The sequence below is a fragment of the Sphaerodactylus townsendi genome, linkage group LG02, assembly GCF_021028975.2.
Source record: "Sphaerodactylus townsendi isolate TG3544 linkage group LG02, MPM_Stown_v2.3, whole genome shotgun sequence".
In the NCBI taxonomy this organism is placed as follows: Eukaryota; Metazoa; Chordata; class Lepidosauria; order Squamata; family Sphaerodactylidae; genus Sphaerodactylus; species Sphaerodactylus townsendi.
This window is the reverse complement of record NC_059426.1, coordinates 172087456-172104003: the sequence shown is the minus strand read 5'-3', so window position 1 is coordinate 172104003 and position 16548 is coordinate 172087456. Positions and strand designations below refer to the sequence as shown.

The 16548-nt window shown below is 46.8% G+C and overlaps 1 protein-coding gene across 1 annotated transcript in view; it reads right to left on the bottom strand.

Annotated features, from left to right (window-relative positions):
* Positions 1-3326: 3326 nt before the first annotated feature.
* The window catches only part of RTN1 (reticulon 1), a 107585-nt gene continuing 94363 nt past the window's right edge, over positions 3327-16548 (bottom strand). The window contains exons 4-7 of the mRNA XM_048484664.1: positions 9044-9251; positions 7464-7602; positions 5919-5988; positions 3327-3409 (exon numbers count right to left, since the gene is read on the bottom strand). Coding sequence (XP_048340621.1) covers positions 3327-3409; positions 5919-5988; positions 7464-7602; positions 9044-9251 — 500 coding nt within the window. The remainder of the gene's footprint in view (positions 3410-5918; positions 5989-7463; positions 7603-9043; positions 9252-16548) is intronic.

The window sequence follows — 16548 nt, the reverse complement described above, 5'->3', positions numbered from 1 at the left end:
TGGGCCTTCCTGCTCCCCAAGCCCCACCCCTGGCCTCAGTGCTTATAAAAGAAGGTCTCTGAGGCCGGGACTGCAGTCTCTTCTGGCCTGCTCGGAGGGGAGGTCAGAAGAGACTGCAGGCTGCCGGCTGGGAGCCCAGCCAGCAGGGGGGGAAGGAAGGGAGGGGGAAGTCCAGGATTGGGTTGAGGGCGCTTGGAGGCAACAGGAAGTCCTGCTGTCTCGTCACTTTTGCGTGACTCGGACGGGGTCAAGGCACGTGAAAAACAACAAGACAGCAGGACTTCCTAGTCACATGGGAGGCCGATTTTGAGCCCCCCACGTGACCAGAATAGTGGCGCCCGGGGACAAGGGGTGGCCCTTGTCCCTAGGCAGATACGCCACTGGTGTCTACTTGGGAGAACGGGTTGCGGAGGAGTTGTCAAACCCATGTCTGCAGAGATCTCAGGAGTGTGCTCATTCCCAGGTTCCTGTTGGTCATACCACTGCTCTCCTGTGTTGTATTTCAATGCCTATTTTAAAGCTAGTGCTTTAATATGTGACTGTTTAATGGAGGTGTTTATTTTTTAAAAAAGATTTCTATTGTGTGTTGCAGAGTGGTAAGCTGCATTAGTGCAATCAAAGCTCTGCTCACGACCTGAGTTCAATCCCGACAGAGGTCGGTTTCAGGTAACCCGCTCAAGGTTGACTCAGCCTTCCATCCTCCTGAGGTCAGTAAAATGAGGATCCAGCTTGCTGGGGAGTAAAGTGGAGATGACCAGGGAAGGCAATGACGAACCGTGCCATAAACATAGCCTGCCTACTAAAAGGTGTGGTGTTACCCCATGGGCCAGTAATGGCCCACTGTTTGGGGACTAACTTTACATTTACCAGATGCCTTGAGCACTTTTGGGTGGATAGGATGGGATGGGAACGATTAAAGTAAATAAATATTCAAAGAATAAATAAATACTCTGACCTGAATGGAGATCACTAAGGAAGTCCAGAGTTATGCAGAGGCAAGCGCTGGCAAACTACCTCTGTTTATCCCTTGCCTTGGAAGCTTTATGGGGCTCAAATAAACGCAAAAATACACACGTTGCATTCTGGCTGTGTCCAATCTTATATATTGATCTTACATATAATTAAACAACTTAACACTTCTATTTGATTTTTACATTTCCTTATTTCTCTGACAAAGTTCTTAAAGATACAGGAGCTTTGCTGGAATGAGAATTCTTTGTTCAAAGAATTGAATTATTTGTTCAAAGAATTGAATGGACTAAGTGATTATTTATGTTTAGTTATAAGAGATGGAAGACTTATGCTGTATCTTTAAGAACTTTGTCAGAGAAATAAGGAAATGTAAATACAAATAGAAGTGTTAAGTTGTTTAATTATATGTAAGTTGTTCAATTATATGTAAGATCAATATATAAGATTGGACACAGCCAGAGTGCAACGTGTGTATTTTTGAGTTTATTTGGGCTAATGTTGACATTGCACTCTTAAAGATAGTGGAGCTTTATGGGGCTGCCATAAGTTAGTTGCAACTTGATGGCATTTTCCACCACCCAAATGAAATGACAGCCTTTAAACATTCACCTGTAAACTCACAATTGTATTGCTAACTTAAATAAATACTCTGACTTGAATGGAGACCACTAAGGAAGTCCAGAGTTGTTATGCAGAGGCAAGCAATAGCAAACTACCTCTGTTTATCCCTTGCCTGCGGGGAAAGGGCGGTATATAAATATAATAAATAAATAAATAAATATAAATTAAATATAAATACATACATAAATAAATAATTTGTACACCTCGTATTTTAACTGCACTGCGTAAATTGAAAAAAAAAAGATCCAAATTCTACAGCAATTTAAACAATTATTTTGAAGTAAAGAAAGCAGGCTGAGAACTGGCATGTAAACTTCCAAGAGAAACAGATACGAATAGAATTGTTCAGATATACATTATTCAGCTCTATTGAATAAAGTTACCGTATTGTTCGCACAGTGATACAGTTCTGACCTGGATGGCCAAGGCTAGCTTGATCTCCTAAGAACTTGGAAGCTAAGCAGGGTCAGCACTGGTTACTAAATGGATGGGAGACCAACAAGGAAGTTCACAGTTGCTATGCAAAGCTATGGCAAACCACCTCTGTTATGCAAAGGCAGCTAATGGCAAACCACCTCTGTTAGTCTCTGCAAACTATATGAAGTTGCTAAACATTTGTGGTAATTTGACAAGGAAAATAATTGTTTCTGCATCCATACGGTTATTGATTTGCATAATTTCTGCTATATGTGGCATAATTGTCACTCGGGACACGATAACATGCCGCCGCCGCCCTCCAATGGCTTCTTGAAAATCTCTTTATGTAGCGACCTCCCAAATGTCCTATCATTAACAGCCTTGCTGTAGCTTGCTTTATTGAGTCATTTCCTCAATATTATTGGCTATAATACAATACAATACAATATAATACTCATGTCAGAGGTGGGATCCAGTAGGTTCTCACAGGTTCCCGAGAGTAGGTTACTAATTATTTGTGTGTGCCAAGAGGGGGTTACTAATAGGTGATTTTGCCACGTGATTTTTGCCTCAGTTACGCCCCTCCTCTCAGCAGTAGTGCGCAGAACTTGAAGCAGTCTAGCGGGAGGTGCACCGGCGTGCGTGGCAGCCTGCCCCTGCATGCATTCGTTTCCTTGTCCCAGCCCCGCCCAGGAATGCCCCGCCCCAGAATGCCTGGCCATGCCCTCGTCGTGCCCCGCCCAGCCCCATTGGTGCTATGCCACAGTTTGAATCCCACCACCATGGGAACCTGTTACTAAAATTTTTGGATCCCACCACTGTCGTAAGTGCCATTAAGTGGCGACCAACCTATGGCACCCCTAATTGGGAAGAAGCAGGAGCCGAACAGAGATGGTTTGCCATTTCCTTCCAGCGTGGGGTAGAGGTTAACAGCAATAACCTCTAAATCTGGAGAACCGGGTTCAGTTCCCAACTCTTCTATATGAACGGAGGACTCTTCTGGTGAACTGGATTTGTTTCCCTGTTCCTACACATAAAGCCTGCTGGGTAACCCTGGGCTAGCCACAGTTCTCTCAGAACTCTCTCAGCCCCACCTATTTTACAAGGTGTCTGTTGTGCGGAGCAGAAGGGAAGGACTTTGTAAGCCGCTTTGAGATTCCGTACAGTTGAGAAAAGTGGGGTATCAACCCAAACTCTCCTTCTCCTCTTCTTCACTGCAGAGCAGTCCTGGACTTCCTTGGTGGTCTCCCATCCAAGGACTGACCGTGGCCAACCTCTTAGCTTCCAAGCTCTGACAAGCTGGGCCATTTAGGGTGCTACTGACAACCTATACAACGGGATTTTGGACATACCTGGTACTTGTCATATACGACAGGTAGAGAAAACATTGAGACCACAGCTGGAGGGGAAGAAAAAAGAAAGAGTGTTAACAATACACCCCCAATGTATTGTCGAAGGCTTTCACGGCCGGAATCACTGGGGTGGTGTGTGGTTTCCGGGCTGTATGGCCGTGTTCTAGCAGCATTCTCTCCTGACGTTTCGCCTGCATCTGTGGCTGGCATCTTCAGAGGATCTGATAGTTGGAAAGGAAAGCAAGTGGAGTATATATACACAGGACAACTATAGACAATAGCAACCAAGGAAACAAAGACCAGGATACTTCTATTCAGATGCATTCACCTATTGACCTTGCTATCTTCATTGTTACTCCCAGGCTACAGACTTCTTTGTGACTCACATGCCAGGCTACTCTATTCAGAGGGCCTCACCTTTTGACCTCACAGTATATATACTCCACTTGCTTTCCATTCCTACTATCAGATCCTCTGAAGATGCCAGCCACAGATGCAGGCGAAATGTCAGGAGAGAATTACACCAGAACACGGCCATACAGCCCGGAAACCACACAGTGCCCCAATACACCCCCAAGCTTCATAAATACATGCACCACACAGACGGCGAACTGTGTTCCGTTCCCAAGGAAGGGTAAAATCGAGGAAGACTGGAGGTTGGTTAAAAGGTGATTTGGGAATCTGGGAGATCCGCTGCGCTCTCTGCAGTAGTTCACATATTATGTGAACACGATCTTCCTGCCTCCTTCCCGATGTAGCCCCTGGATGTCCCCCAAATGCTGCTCCCGGGAGACAAGTGATCCTGAAGCAGGGCTGGTTCCAGGTTTGTGAGATGGGGGGCGGAGCCCTGGGCTAACATCACCAACACCCCCTTATGCCCTCCTTTCCACCGCCACACCTGCATCCTCTCCATCTGCCCATGCTCAGTTGCCTGCTGCACACCCTTTCCTCAATCGCACCAGCCAGCATATGCAGCTGTGGCTGTTTCCACCTTTGCCACCGGGGGTGCCACTGAGCCCCACCAACATACCCTTCCTTGATGATGCTGGGCAGTTGGAAGTAAGGGTGTTCCAGCCAGGGGGACATCTGTGGTCAAATGTCCCCGGGCTGTGGCCATTTAGTTCCCCACACCCCTCTTCCTTCTCCCCGGGTCCATTCACTGAGTTCAAGACAGAGAGATTTCTCTCTCTAGCAAGGTTGTGGTGGGGGAGGGCGGCCACCCATATGGGGGGGGGGATCTCAGATTTTGCACTGGGCTACACTTTCCCTGGCTACGTCTTTGGTTGGAAGCATGGGTGCACCTAGGGGAGGGGTCTGCGGGAGGGGTCAGTGGCAGAGGGCCCCACCAGAAGTCCTGGTCTCTAGCATCTGCCCCATGTCAGGGGATGCTGATGCCAGCCCTGCCCTGAAAGACAGCAAGAGGGAGGAATCCGGGGACTGTAGCAGGAAGAGAGATTTGTCGGGAGTCACCCCGCCCCTTCCCGTTACCAGAAAATTCGAGTCTGTATCCAAATAACCCACATAATTTGTAGTCGTGTGGAAGGACCTCACGGCCAGAATCAACTGGGTGTTGTAAATTTTCTAGGCTGTAGAACAGCCCGGTAGTTTTTGCTCCTCATGTTTTGCCACAGAGGTCGAATCCCCACTTGACATTTGCACGCAGATCCAAACCTGTTCGTTGTGAAACCGCGTCCTCTTCATCGGAGTTTCTCCCTCCCCACCGCAGCGAGCGCACAGCGGACACACCCGGTTGCAGAACTCTTAGCAATCCCCACTACCAAGTGAGCGCGCTTCGCCGGTCTCCTCTGATTGGCTGGCGTGCCTTGGCAGGGCGGGACCTTTTCCCACTGCGGGAACGTATATTGTAGGGACGTGATAAAAAAAACCCAGCGTGTAAAAGTTTAACGTTTGACTGTTTAACTGTGCAAACAGTTAATCGTTACCTGTGTAAACCATTAACGATTCAAAGTTACACGTTTGACTGTTTAACGTTTGCGTCCCCTTCTGCTGGCCGATTGCAAAAGCAGAAACGAAACCAAGGAAAGGCTGCGCGCGCATCGCAGCGCTGATTGGTTGCCCGAATTCCATGTCACACTCCAGGGCGGGAAACGAGTCAGGGTTTCAACCCTCATCCCTCCCCTCGGATCAGCTCTGAACCGTGTTAATGGGGTCTATGACACTTGCAACCAGGTCCTGCCAGAACGCGGATTAACGGGGAGAACGAGCGCCAGAAATGGAATCTGCCACGCAAGCAATGGGGAGGTCGTCCCTCAAACCTGGTTAGTTTGTGTTCTGAAACCAGGCTAAGACGGTAGTGGGGATTCGACCAGAGAGAAAAACATCTTATTGAGACATGTAAGATGCCAGCCATAGATGCAGGCGAAACGTTAGGAACAAAAAATACCAGACCATGGTCACACAAGCTAGAAAACCCACAACACACAATTTGAAAGGTAAAGAAAAACAATTCCGGTGGAGCTAATGAGGCTATTTCGTCCTAGCAGATATTGCTACTTAAATTGAAAAAAAGATCTTTAAATAAACAATGCACTTTACCCATTATCAGAAGAGTCAGGCCATTGAAGAGTGCTCCAACGTAAGTCAACAGCCACATTAGTACTGCAAACTAAATTGAAATACGATAATTATATCTCTCACAAGCACACTTGGCTGTCTGCAGAACAGTAACTTTGGGAAATTTAGCTTTTTCACACCAGCATACTGTTTATCACTCCAGCAGCCTAATTTGGCTAAGACTGCAAATCAATATGTTATATTCACTGTTGGTCCTTCTAACCAATTCACATATGGGCTTCGTACCGCTTGAGTACAGTTATGGAAGCTCAGAATATCACTTCACGGTTTAGCACCACATTTAGCGAAAACTAGACGGGGTTCCTGCAATATAAAACCTTCCAGATGTGTTCCATGGACTACAATTCCCCATCAGCCCCTTACCATGGCCAATTGGCCATGGTGGGAAGAAATGATAATTATCAGTCCATCATCAGAGAAACGCAGGTTACATTCCATTCAAACCCCTCCTTCCTTCCTTCCTTCCTTCCTTCCTTCCTTCCTTCCTTCCTTCCTTCCTTCCTTCCTTCCTTCCTTCCTTCCTTCCTTCCTTCCTTCCTTCCTTCCTTCCTTCCTTTATAACTTTATAACTTCGTTAACTTTATAAAGTTAACTTTATAACTTCGAATGTACGTGCTCATTAACATGTAAGCAACGGCTATCTGACTGACCACTAGCTAATCCAGTGATGGTGAACCTTTTTGAGACCCGAGGTGCTTTAGAGCACAGCCAAAACCCACTTATTTATGCATAAAGGGTGCAGCCACGGCAATTTAACCCTGAATAGGGGTTTAGTTTGAAAAATGGCTGGCTCAGTGATGCGTTACTTCGAGGGTAAGCTTGGTGAGTAGTGTGGCTTTGCTTTGAAACAACCGTTGCAAACTCTTCCAGCGGGTGAATCCTGACTCTTGGAGGGTTTGCTCAGAAGCAAGCCACATTGCCAGCAACCGAGCTTACTCCCAGGTAAAGGATCGTGTTTTAGTTCTTTGCATGAAAATCAGTGGGGTTGAACAGCTTAACAGGGGTTACCTACGGCTTCCCAAAACAGGTCTTAGGTTTATGCTAATGTCGAGCCCAGCGGCCCAGGCCAGCCTAGATGTGTGTGTGGGGTTGGGATTCCTTCCACGATGAGCCCTGTTTACTTTATAGCGTGCCACTTTAGAGGTTCTGAGTGCCACGTGCTCATTGGCACTCGATGCCATAGGTTATCTGCCTGATCACTGGAAGAACTAATCAATAGATCAGGTCTTAAACAGCGACTTCAGCAACTTATTTACATGCAAACAGTTAACCCTTTCATAACTGAGCTGTGGCAGACATCTGTAAAATCCCATGTCCAAGACCCCTTCCGCACGTGCAAAATATGCACATTCAATCCACATTCACAGTTTTTAAAAGGTGGATTTTGCTAATCTGCACAGTAAAATCCAGCTTCGAAGTGCATTGAAAGTGCATTATTCTGCATGTAGGGAAGAGGCCCGAGTGTGACTCTTCCCAAACCCTTTTGGCTCTTTGCTGGCCACATACTTTTAAGGAATCCACCAGATCCTGGACAAGGAAAAGCCTCCGGAGCTCTTTGACTGTATTGTTGACGTACAACTGGAGGCAATTTGTGTATTTCTGAATCTGTTCCGGGGACAGAGACATTTCCATCTCCAAGTAGTTCCTGTTGGGAAACATAACACACAAATGGACGCGGGTGAGTCAGTTCACAAAAACGTAGGCCCGTCTTGAAGGCATTTCACAAATTAATTTGTATTATTTTTCTGAGATTTAATAAAAACTCTCTCGATTGTCAAAATAGTTCTCATTAGTCAAAAGCCTAAACTCCTAAAAAAGGATCCTATACTCTGTCTTGGAAAAAAAAATGTTAGTATGGTCAGCTGATGTGCAGCAAGATAATTGTATGTTTCTGCATTGTGCTCGCAATGTCTTCCCTACCTCCCTGTTCTCGTTTTTGCAACAAGAAAAAAAAAAGGGAAATATCTTTTGGTTGTGGTGGGTTTTCCGGGCTGTGTGGCCGTGGTCTGGTGGATCTTGTTCCTAACGTTTCACCTGCATCTGTGGCTGGCATCTTCAGAGGTGCATCACAGAGGGAAGTCTGTTACACACTGTGTCCAGTGAGAAGGAAATGTTTTAGTGGGGTATATATTGACAAATTTGAATCACTGGGCAAATTTAAATCACTGACTGAAATTAAGCTTCTCGTGTACTAATATTTCCTTAGTACATATATTTCCTGAACATGAATGCCCATGGCTCTTTAAAAAGTTAAAATGTATGTGTTTCAAATGGAAAGGTTTTATACTATTGGGTTATATCCAGTGGTGGGATACAAAAATTTTAGTAACAGGTTCCCATGGTGGTGGGATTCAAACAGTGACAAAACGCCAATGGGGCTGGGCGGGGCACGACGGGGGCGTGGCCAGGCATTCCAGGGGCGGGGCATTAATAATTTCTCTGTTACTGTAAAAAACTCTTACTGTAAAAAAAAAGTTCCTAATTTCCAGCTGGTATCTTTCTGTCCATCATTTAAACTCATTCTAGCAAGTCCTATCGTCTACTGCCAACAGAAACAACTACATTGCCTCTAATTGACTGCCTGTCAAATACTTAATACTTTCAAATACTTAATTTTGTTTCTAGAAATCAAAAGAAGGATACTTTCCTTAAACAAGGAACTTTACCACATTACTAAAACATGTTTTTAAAACAGCCCAACAGGGAGGTATGCCGTTTTCTAGCCATTGAAAAGCAGCCATGCACGAGAAACAACGGGACTTTATGATTTTTTTGGACCTAATGCGATTTCGGGAAAAGCAGACCCAATTAGTAACCCCCTCTCGGCACACACAAATAATTAGTAACCCACTCTCGGGAACTGATGAGAACCTGCTGGATCCCACCTCTGGTTATATCCAGTGATACACCTCTGAAGATGCCAGCCATGCAGGCAAAACGTTAGGAACAAGATCTACCAGATCACGGCCACACAACCCGGAAAACCCGCAGCAACCAGTTGAGTCTGGCCGTGAAAGCCTTCAACAATACGTCGAAATGTCTTTTGTTTATGCCAAATAAAACGGAAAGGCTTGCAGAAGACTCACTTGAATGGGTGGCCTTCGTCAGTCTTCTGCACAGCTTGTAGGACTGATTTGTAGATTCTGAAGCTAATGGTGGCTGAGAGAGCCGCTAGTGCCAGGTAAGCGATCACGCTGACAACGCTGAACTGGGTCAGGGAGAACAGCAGCAACAGAACGCTCCCAAACACGATGCCCGTTTGCTTGATGTCGCGCCAATACAGCAGGTCAATAGCTGTGGATGGGTGAGGGTTTTGGGGAGAGAGTGAGACAAAACATTAAAGCCAGTCAGTCTCTGAAGTGGTGCCAAGAAAGGTTGGCGTTGTAAATTCCGGAGCACTCACCTGTTTGTCTGTGGGGATTAAAACAATTACAAGGTGGAAACAGAAACCAACAACCACATCTTAGGAATTACCGGTATGTGTAATTTAGAAGAAGAGTTTGGATTTATACCCCACCTTTCTCTCCTGTAAGCAGACACAAGGTGGCTTACGAGCACCTTTCCCTTCCTCTCCCCACAACAGACACCTTGTGAGGTAGGCGGGGCTGAGAGAGTTCAGAGAGAACTGTGACTGGCCCAAGGCCACCCAGCAGGAATGTAGGAGCGTGGAAACACATCTGGTTCACCAGAGAAGCCTCTGCCAGTCAGGTGGATGAGTGGGGAATCAAACCTGGTTCTCTAGATTAGAATCCACCTGCTCTCAACCACTACACCATCCTGAAGTGAGATATTAGAATCACAGGGAAATTTTGCCAGTGATTTATTTTCACTGGGAGTCCCATTCCTCAAAGATCCCCCAACTTGCTTATTTTATTCCATTATTATTTTACTATTGTTGTTGCTGTTATTTGATTGACTCTCTAAACCATTCCCCCCATCAAGTCAGGTTCAGGGCAGTGAACATCAATTAATTATCCAGGATTAAAATATATATACTTAAAAATCAGCAGTAGCAGAACACTTGATGAACCAACCTGGACACAGAATATTATTTGAAAACACAGAAATTTTGGACCACTCTGACAACCACTACGTCAGACTACACAGAGAAGCCATTGAAATTCACAAGCACATGGACAACTTCAACAGGAAGGAAGAAACCATGAAAATGAACAGACTTTTGAAACTGCCGGTGGTGAAAAACTCTAGAATCAAGACAGTGACTAATCAGCTCCACACAAACACAGGACAACTATAGACAATAGCAACCAAGGAAACAAAGACCAGGATACTTCTATTCAGATGCATTCACCTATTGACCGTGCTATCTTCATTGTTACTCCCAGGCTACAGACTTCTTTGTGACTCACATACCAGGCTACTCTATTCAGAGGGCCTCACCTTTTGACCCCACAGTATATATACTCCACTTGCTTTCCATTCCTACTATCAGATCCTCTGAAGATGCCAGCCACAGATGCAGGCGAAACGTCAGGAGAGAATGCTGCTAGAAAACGGCCATACAACCCGGAAACCACACAGCACCCCAGTGATTCCGGCCGTGAAAGCCTTCGACAATACATATATATACTTAAATTTTCAATGCCAACAGTTAATGATGCAGCACTGGAACAAAATAGATTTTGGGGCTGCAGTTCTAAAGATGCTTATTTGTGCATGAAGTACCATCACAGCTGACTTATGGTGACACTAGCAAACAGCTTCCAAGCCATGTGAAAAGCAGAGACGGTTTGTCATTGCCTTCCTCTACAGAGCCTTCCATGGTGGTCTCCCTTCCAAGTACCAACCCAGGTTCCCATCCAAGATCTGACAAGATCGGGTGTCTGCAACCTGTGGCTCTCCAGATGTTCGTGGACTACAATTCCCATCAGCCCCTGCCACCTGGACTATATCAAGCTGCCTTCTATCTGCTGAAGTTACTTACTAGGGATTGTCTCAGCCTCAGTGGGACTTAATTTTCAGTATACGTACTTAGGAATTCACTGCCAATTGTGTCAGGAAAGGAACAGTGCCATGCTAAACCAGCCAACTCAAAGTGGTATTCCAGCCTATTCAATGAGGCTTATTCCCAGGAAAGTGTTATTTCAGGATCACAGTGTAAGAGTTTTAAACAAAACCCCAAAACCAAATGATTTCTACAGCTTCCCAAAGTCATAGAATCCTAGAATCACAAAGTTGGAAGAGACCCCAAGGGCCATCAAGTCCAACCCCCTGCAATGCAGGAACACACAATCAAAGCACCCCTGACAGATGGCCATCCAGCCTCTCTTTAAAAACCTCCAAAGAAGGAGACTCCACCATGTTCCGAGGTCGTGCATTCCACAGTGGAACAACCCTTACGGTCAGGACGTTTTTCCTGATGTTTACGTGGAATCTTCCTTCACCTGCAACCCATCACTCCTAGTCTCTGGAGCAGCAGGAAATAAGCTTGCCTCCTCACCACCATGACATCCCTTCAAATATCTAAACATGGCTATCATGTCACCTGTTAAACTTCTCTTCTTCACTTCCCTAGAAGTGATGTAATGGGCACATGATGTAATGGGCACAATCCCTCCATGCCACCGAACTTCCTGCCAGATGCAACCCCAGTGCTCATACTGGCTGTCTATTTACAGCAGTGGCGTACCAGGGGTAAAAGGCGCCCGGAGACAAACTATCTTGAGGATGCCCCCCTAGGCTCTGCCCCCACCCCACCCCGCCCCCGCCCCCGCCCCACTGCCCTCGACCCCGCCCATGTCACCATGGACATGGGCAAGGTTTAGGGTGCCCACCTCCCCCCCAGACTCCCCCTGCTGGCTGGGCTCCCAGCCGGCAGCCTGCAGTCTCAGCCTCGGAGACCTTCTTTTATAAGCCCTGAGGCTGGGGTGGGGGTGGGGGGGGGGGCTTGGGGTGCAGGAAGTCCCACCCCTTCCTGCTCCCCAAGCCCCACCCCCCAGCCTCAGTGGTTATAAAAGAAGGTCTGCGAGGCCGGGACTTCAGTCTCTTCTGGCCTGCCTGGAGGGGAGGTCAGAAGAGACGGCAGGCTGCCAGCCGCGAGCCCAGCTGGTGGGGGGAGGGAGAAGTCCAGGGCGGGGTTGAGGGCACTTGGAGGCAGCAGGAAGTCCTGCTGTCTCGTCATTTTTGCGTGCCTCAGACAGGGTTGGGGCACCCGAAAACGATGAGACAGCAGGACTTCCTGGTCACGTGGGGGGCCGATTTTACACCCCCCATGTGACCAGAAGAGTGGCGCCCGGGGACAAGGGGTACCCCTAGGCAGATACGCCACTGATTTACAGTTTATGGACTGATTTGGAATGAAAATCTAAACAGCTCTCTTTCCCTGTTGAAATAGTTATACCCAGTGGTGGGATCCAAAAATTTTAATAACAGGTTCCGATGGTGGTGGGATTCAAACAGTGGCGCCGCTGCACACACGCACCTCCGGTCCCTGTTGGGCAGGGAGGTTGCTTTAGTAACCGCTTCTCGGCACTCAGAAAAAATCAGTAACCACTTCTAGAGAAGTGGTGAGAACTGGTTGGATCCCACCTCTGGTTATACCCCTCACTAAAAATGGACCATTTGATGTCCCCTCAGTGATACTCAAAACAAAGTGGCCAGTTCACTGTCTCCTGGCAAAACTGGGATGGGTTTCAATGAGTCAGGCCAGCATAACCTGGTCAGACTTCACACAACCTTTTGAAATGGTTTCCTTGGGATGGCAGGGACTCAAATGAAAACTACTGTTTTGGCAAAAAGCAATGTAAATGAGGACCTGGATGGTGTAGACTAGCGTGATCTTGTCAGAGCTGACCCCAGTCTCTCCTCGGAACGGGAGACAACCAGGGAAATCCAGGATTGCTTTGCTGTTGGTCTCTTGCCTTGACAACCTGACAGGTTTACCACAATGCTGTGACTTGACAGCATTTTCTGCCACCACTTTCCCCTCGCTCAGATGGCTCAGGCTTGCCCCATCTAATCAGATCCTGGAAGCTAAACCGAGTGGACCGTGGTGGCTACTTGGATGGGAGACCACCAAGACCCCACCCAGTGAGGGTCACTATGCAGAGGCAGGCAATGGCAAACCACCTGTGAATGTCTCTTGCCTTGTAAAACCGATTGGGTTTCCACAGATTGATTGACTGATTCTACCTACCTACCTACCTACCTACCTACCTACCTACCTACCTACCTACCTACCTACCTACCATCCATCCATCCATCCATCCATCCATCCATCCATCCATCCATCCATCCATCCATCCATCCATCCATCCATCCCGCCCAATTTTCCACAAGGTTCAGGGCAGTATAGAACCATTTAAAAATAGAATGCATTTAAAACAACAGTAAAATAGTTAAATGCAATAAAATATGGTATGATAAACATCAACCTGGCAAGGATGGCATCAAGTACTCTTACCCACAGGGGGCCAACTAAGATGAAATCTAACCCGGCTGGCTTGATGGGAACGCCTGGTGGAATAGCTCCATCTTGTCAGGCCCCCCGGAATTGATTTAAATCCCTCAGGGCCCTGATCTCATTATGGAGCTTATTCCACCAGGTTGGGGCTAGGACCGTAAAAGCCCTGGCCCTCGTAGAAGCCAGCCGGACATCCTTTGGGCCAGGAATCATTAGAAGATTCCCCTCCAATGAATGGAGTTGTCCCAAAGGTACTTTGCACACAGAGTGAATGCGTTTTTTGGGTCATTCTGCCAGGGACGAGCCACGGAGAATTTTGTAGGTCAACAACCAACATTCCGTGGTGTTTCTCTAGCTCCGATAATATACAAGCAAGTTTCTTCGTAGGGTGGGCATTCCAAACAATGATCAAAACAGTCTTGGGTCGATTCCGCACTTGCGTTATCGACCTAAGTTCGAGCTGCGTTCGACCTAAGTGCTCCGCACAACCACTGGGATCGACGTGGTTTTGTACCAGCTTCACCCCATGTAACAGTCAAATTTCCGACTCCAGTTGGGAACTACTACTTTTTCAGGGAACCACGCTCGAACTCAGCTCGATTCCAGTAAAGTGCGGAATCTCTGGTGCCAGGAGTCCCCCATTCAGCCAATCACAAACGGCGCACAATTTCCGCATACCAATGTAAGCGGCCAATCAAAAAACGCCACCTTCGTCCCTCCATTCCTGTGGCAGTTTTTTTTATAACGTGTGTGGGGATAGACGGAACATGGCCGTAGAACAGTAGCCAATCGGAACGGAGCGGCAAAGAGGCACAGGATGATTCCGCCCTCCGAGCTGGGATCAAGCTGGTTGCAGTGGGGAACAACAATGGATTCAACCAAGGTTAGTACCCTTCTCAGGGAACTGGGTCGAACCTATTTTACTCGTGTGCGGAATCGCCCTTGATGAAGAGAGAAGTCTTGAAAACTAATCCCCCCCCCAAAAAAGACTCAAATCTAGCTGTTTTACTAAACACCAACATGGCTACCCCCTGAAACAATGCAGTTCAGCCACTAAATCAGTCCCCATCCAGATGACAAAGCAAACGGAGGATCTTCCTATCACCAGGGTGACTCACAGCTAGAAGCCCGGCTTTATTGCATTAATTAACAAAATAATTGGTTAATGACATAATGAGCTGTTTTGCCTCGGAGAGATTCTCCGATGCAGGGAGTGTCGGGTCTTGATGGTGTTTGCCTTCCCTTTGAAGATGCCTTCCTATCTCTGAAGAAGAAACGTTGTGCGTGTTTGATGAGAAAGAAGAAAAGAGGCGCTCATTCAGGCCTGTCATTGTAGATGTGACAAGGAATGGAAATTAAGGCAGAGACTCAGCTGTGCAGGAGAGAGGCAGGGAGAAATGGGGGTGGCGTCGCCAATCAGATGAAGGAACTGTGAGCAGATTTGGCTAGCAAGAGGAAAAAAATCTCTCTTTTGGAGAGATTGCTGAATTTTCTAGCGAGCCTGGTGTTTTTGCTATTTTGGGTGATTCGTTTTTACATCTTTCCTCCTCCTTCTCTCCTGGGTTTCATTAACTCTTTCACGTTCCAAGTGGTCTCTCTTCTGCTAAGACTTGATGGATGCAGCCATTTCCCTAAAATCCCATACAGCCTTCCACCAAATGTTGTTTGTTGAGTGGCTGATTCCGCACAGCCAACATAACAGGTTCAGGGGTGTGAAAAAAGCATTATGGGGGAGAAGTTTTCATAGAACTCTCCTTCCAAATCCTTCTAACCCAGTGATGGCGAACCTTTTCGAGACCGAGTGTCCAAACTGCAACTCAAAACCCACTAATTTATCACGAAGTGCCAACACGGCAATTTAACCTGATAACAAGCAGCAAGACTGGTTTTAGTCCTGCGTGCACCCCAAGTCCCACGCACACCGCTCTGCTCTGCCCCCCACTCGGGCATCAGCCACTCAGAGTACAGGCACCAGGCCCACCAGCCGAGTCCTCTATACAACCCTATACATCCACCTTGGGGCATGCAAACTCTTTAAATATTTTGCTAGCTAGTTTGACTTCTGTGAAATTCCTCAGCGATTTCGGCCTGTGGGAGTGGGATTTCTAAATTTGTTGGGCACAGTTTCTCTCACAATGTAGGAAGAGGTGGAGTTTCTCCAAGAAGCTTTGCTAAGCAGGGAGCCGTTTCCTTTTTTTTTGCACCAGACATATCAAAATAATCTAACTCATGCTACACAATATGAGATCATGCATTTTATACTCCCCCATGTAACAGAAACAATAGATCCCCCAGTGGCTGGGCCTCAACCTTTCTATAGCATTTACACCTCTATAATTGCAAGCTCTGGGGGAAAGGCTCCTTGCACACAGAAGTTAACAGAACGGATCAGAACTCGTTCTATATTGTTTTAATACACAAAAACCAAATGCATAAAATTTAATTCATTCCATTCTTCAACAGCTGGTGTTTATTCATCCCAACCAATGCAGTTCTACATTACTTATTTCAAGTCGAGTTAGCCAGAATCTAACAAAATGGATCCTTGAGACAAAAATAATTAACTCTTTTTGGAGGGTGGGAATTTTGAGGGAAGGGGAGGGGGGCCATCATCTGGTCATGCCCCACGCACCCTGGGGGGGAAAGGCATAGGGGAGGGGGCCACTCATCTGGTTGTGTCCCACCTGGGGAGGAACGGTTAGGGTTCGGGAGGGGGCATAGCATCTGGTTGGGGTCCACCCACCCTGGGAGGAAGGGAAGGGAGGGGAGATAACATAAATTCGATATGATGTTAATTTTAGCAGTTCATACAGATCTGTGTTTAGTAAACCACGTCCCACAACTGACAGATTTTTACCCAACTTCCATCTGGAAGCAACTAAGATTCTTGCTGTTAAAAGTATGTCCCGCTAATTATAATTAACACATTCAATATTTTGAAATATTCTCTATAAATATAAAGCCATATAACAGCAGAGTTTCATGGCCTTTTCTGCCCTATATGTGAGCAGCAGTGGCATAGTGGTTAAGAGCAGGGACACTCTAATCTGGAGAACTGGGTTTAAGAACATAAGAACATAAGAACAAGCCAGCTGGATCAGACCAGAGTCCATCTAGTCCAGCTCTCTGCTACTCGCAGTGGCCCACCAGGTGCCTTTGGGAGCTCAC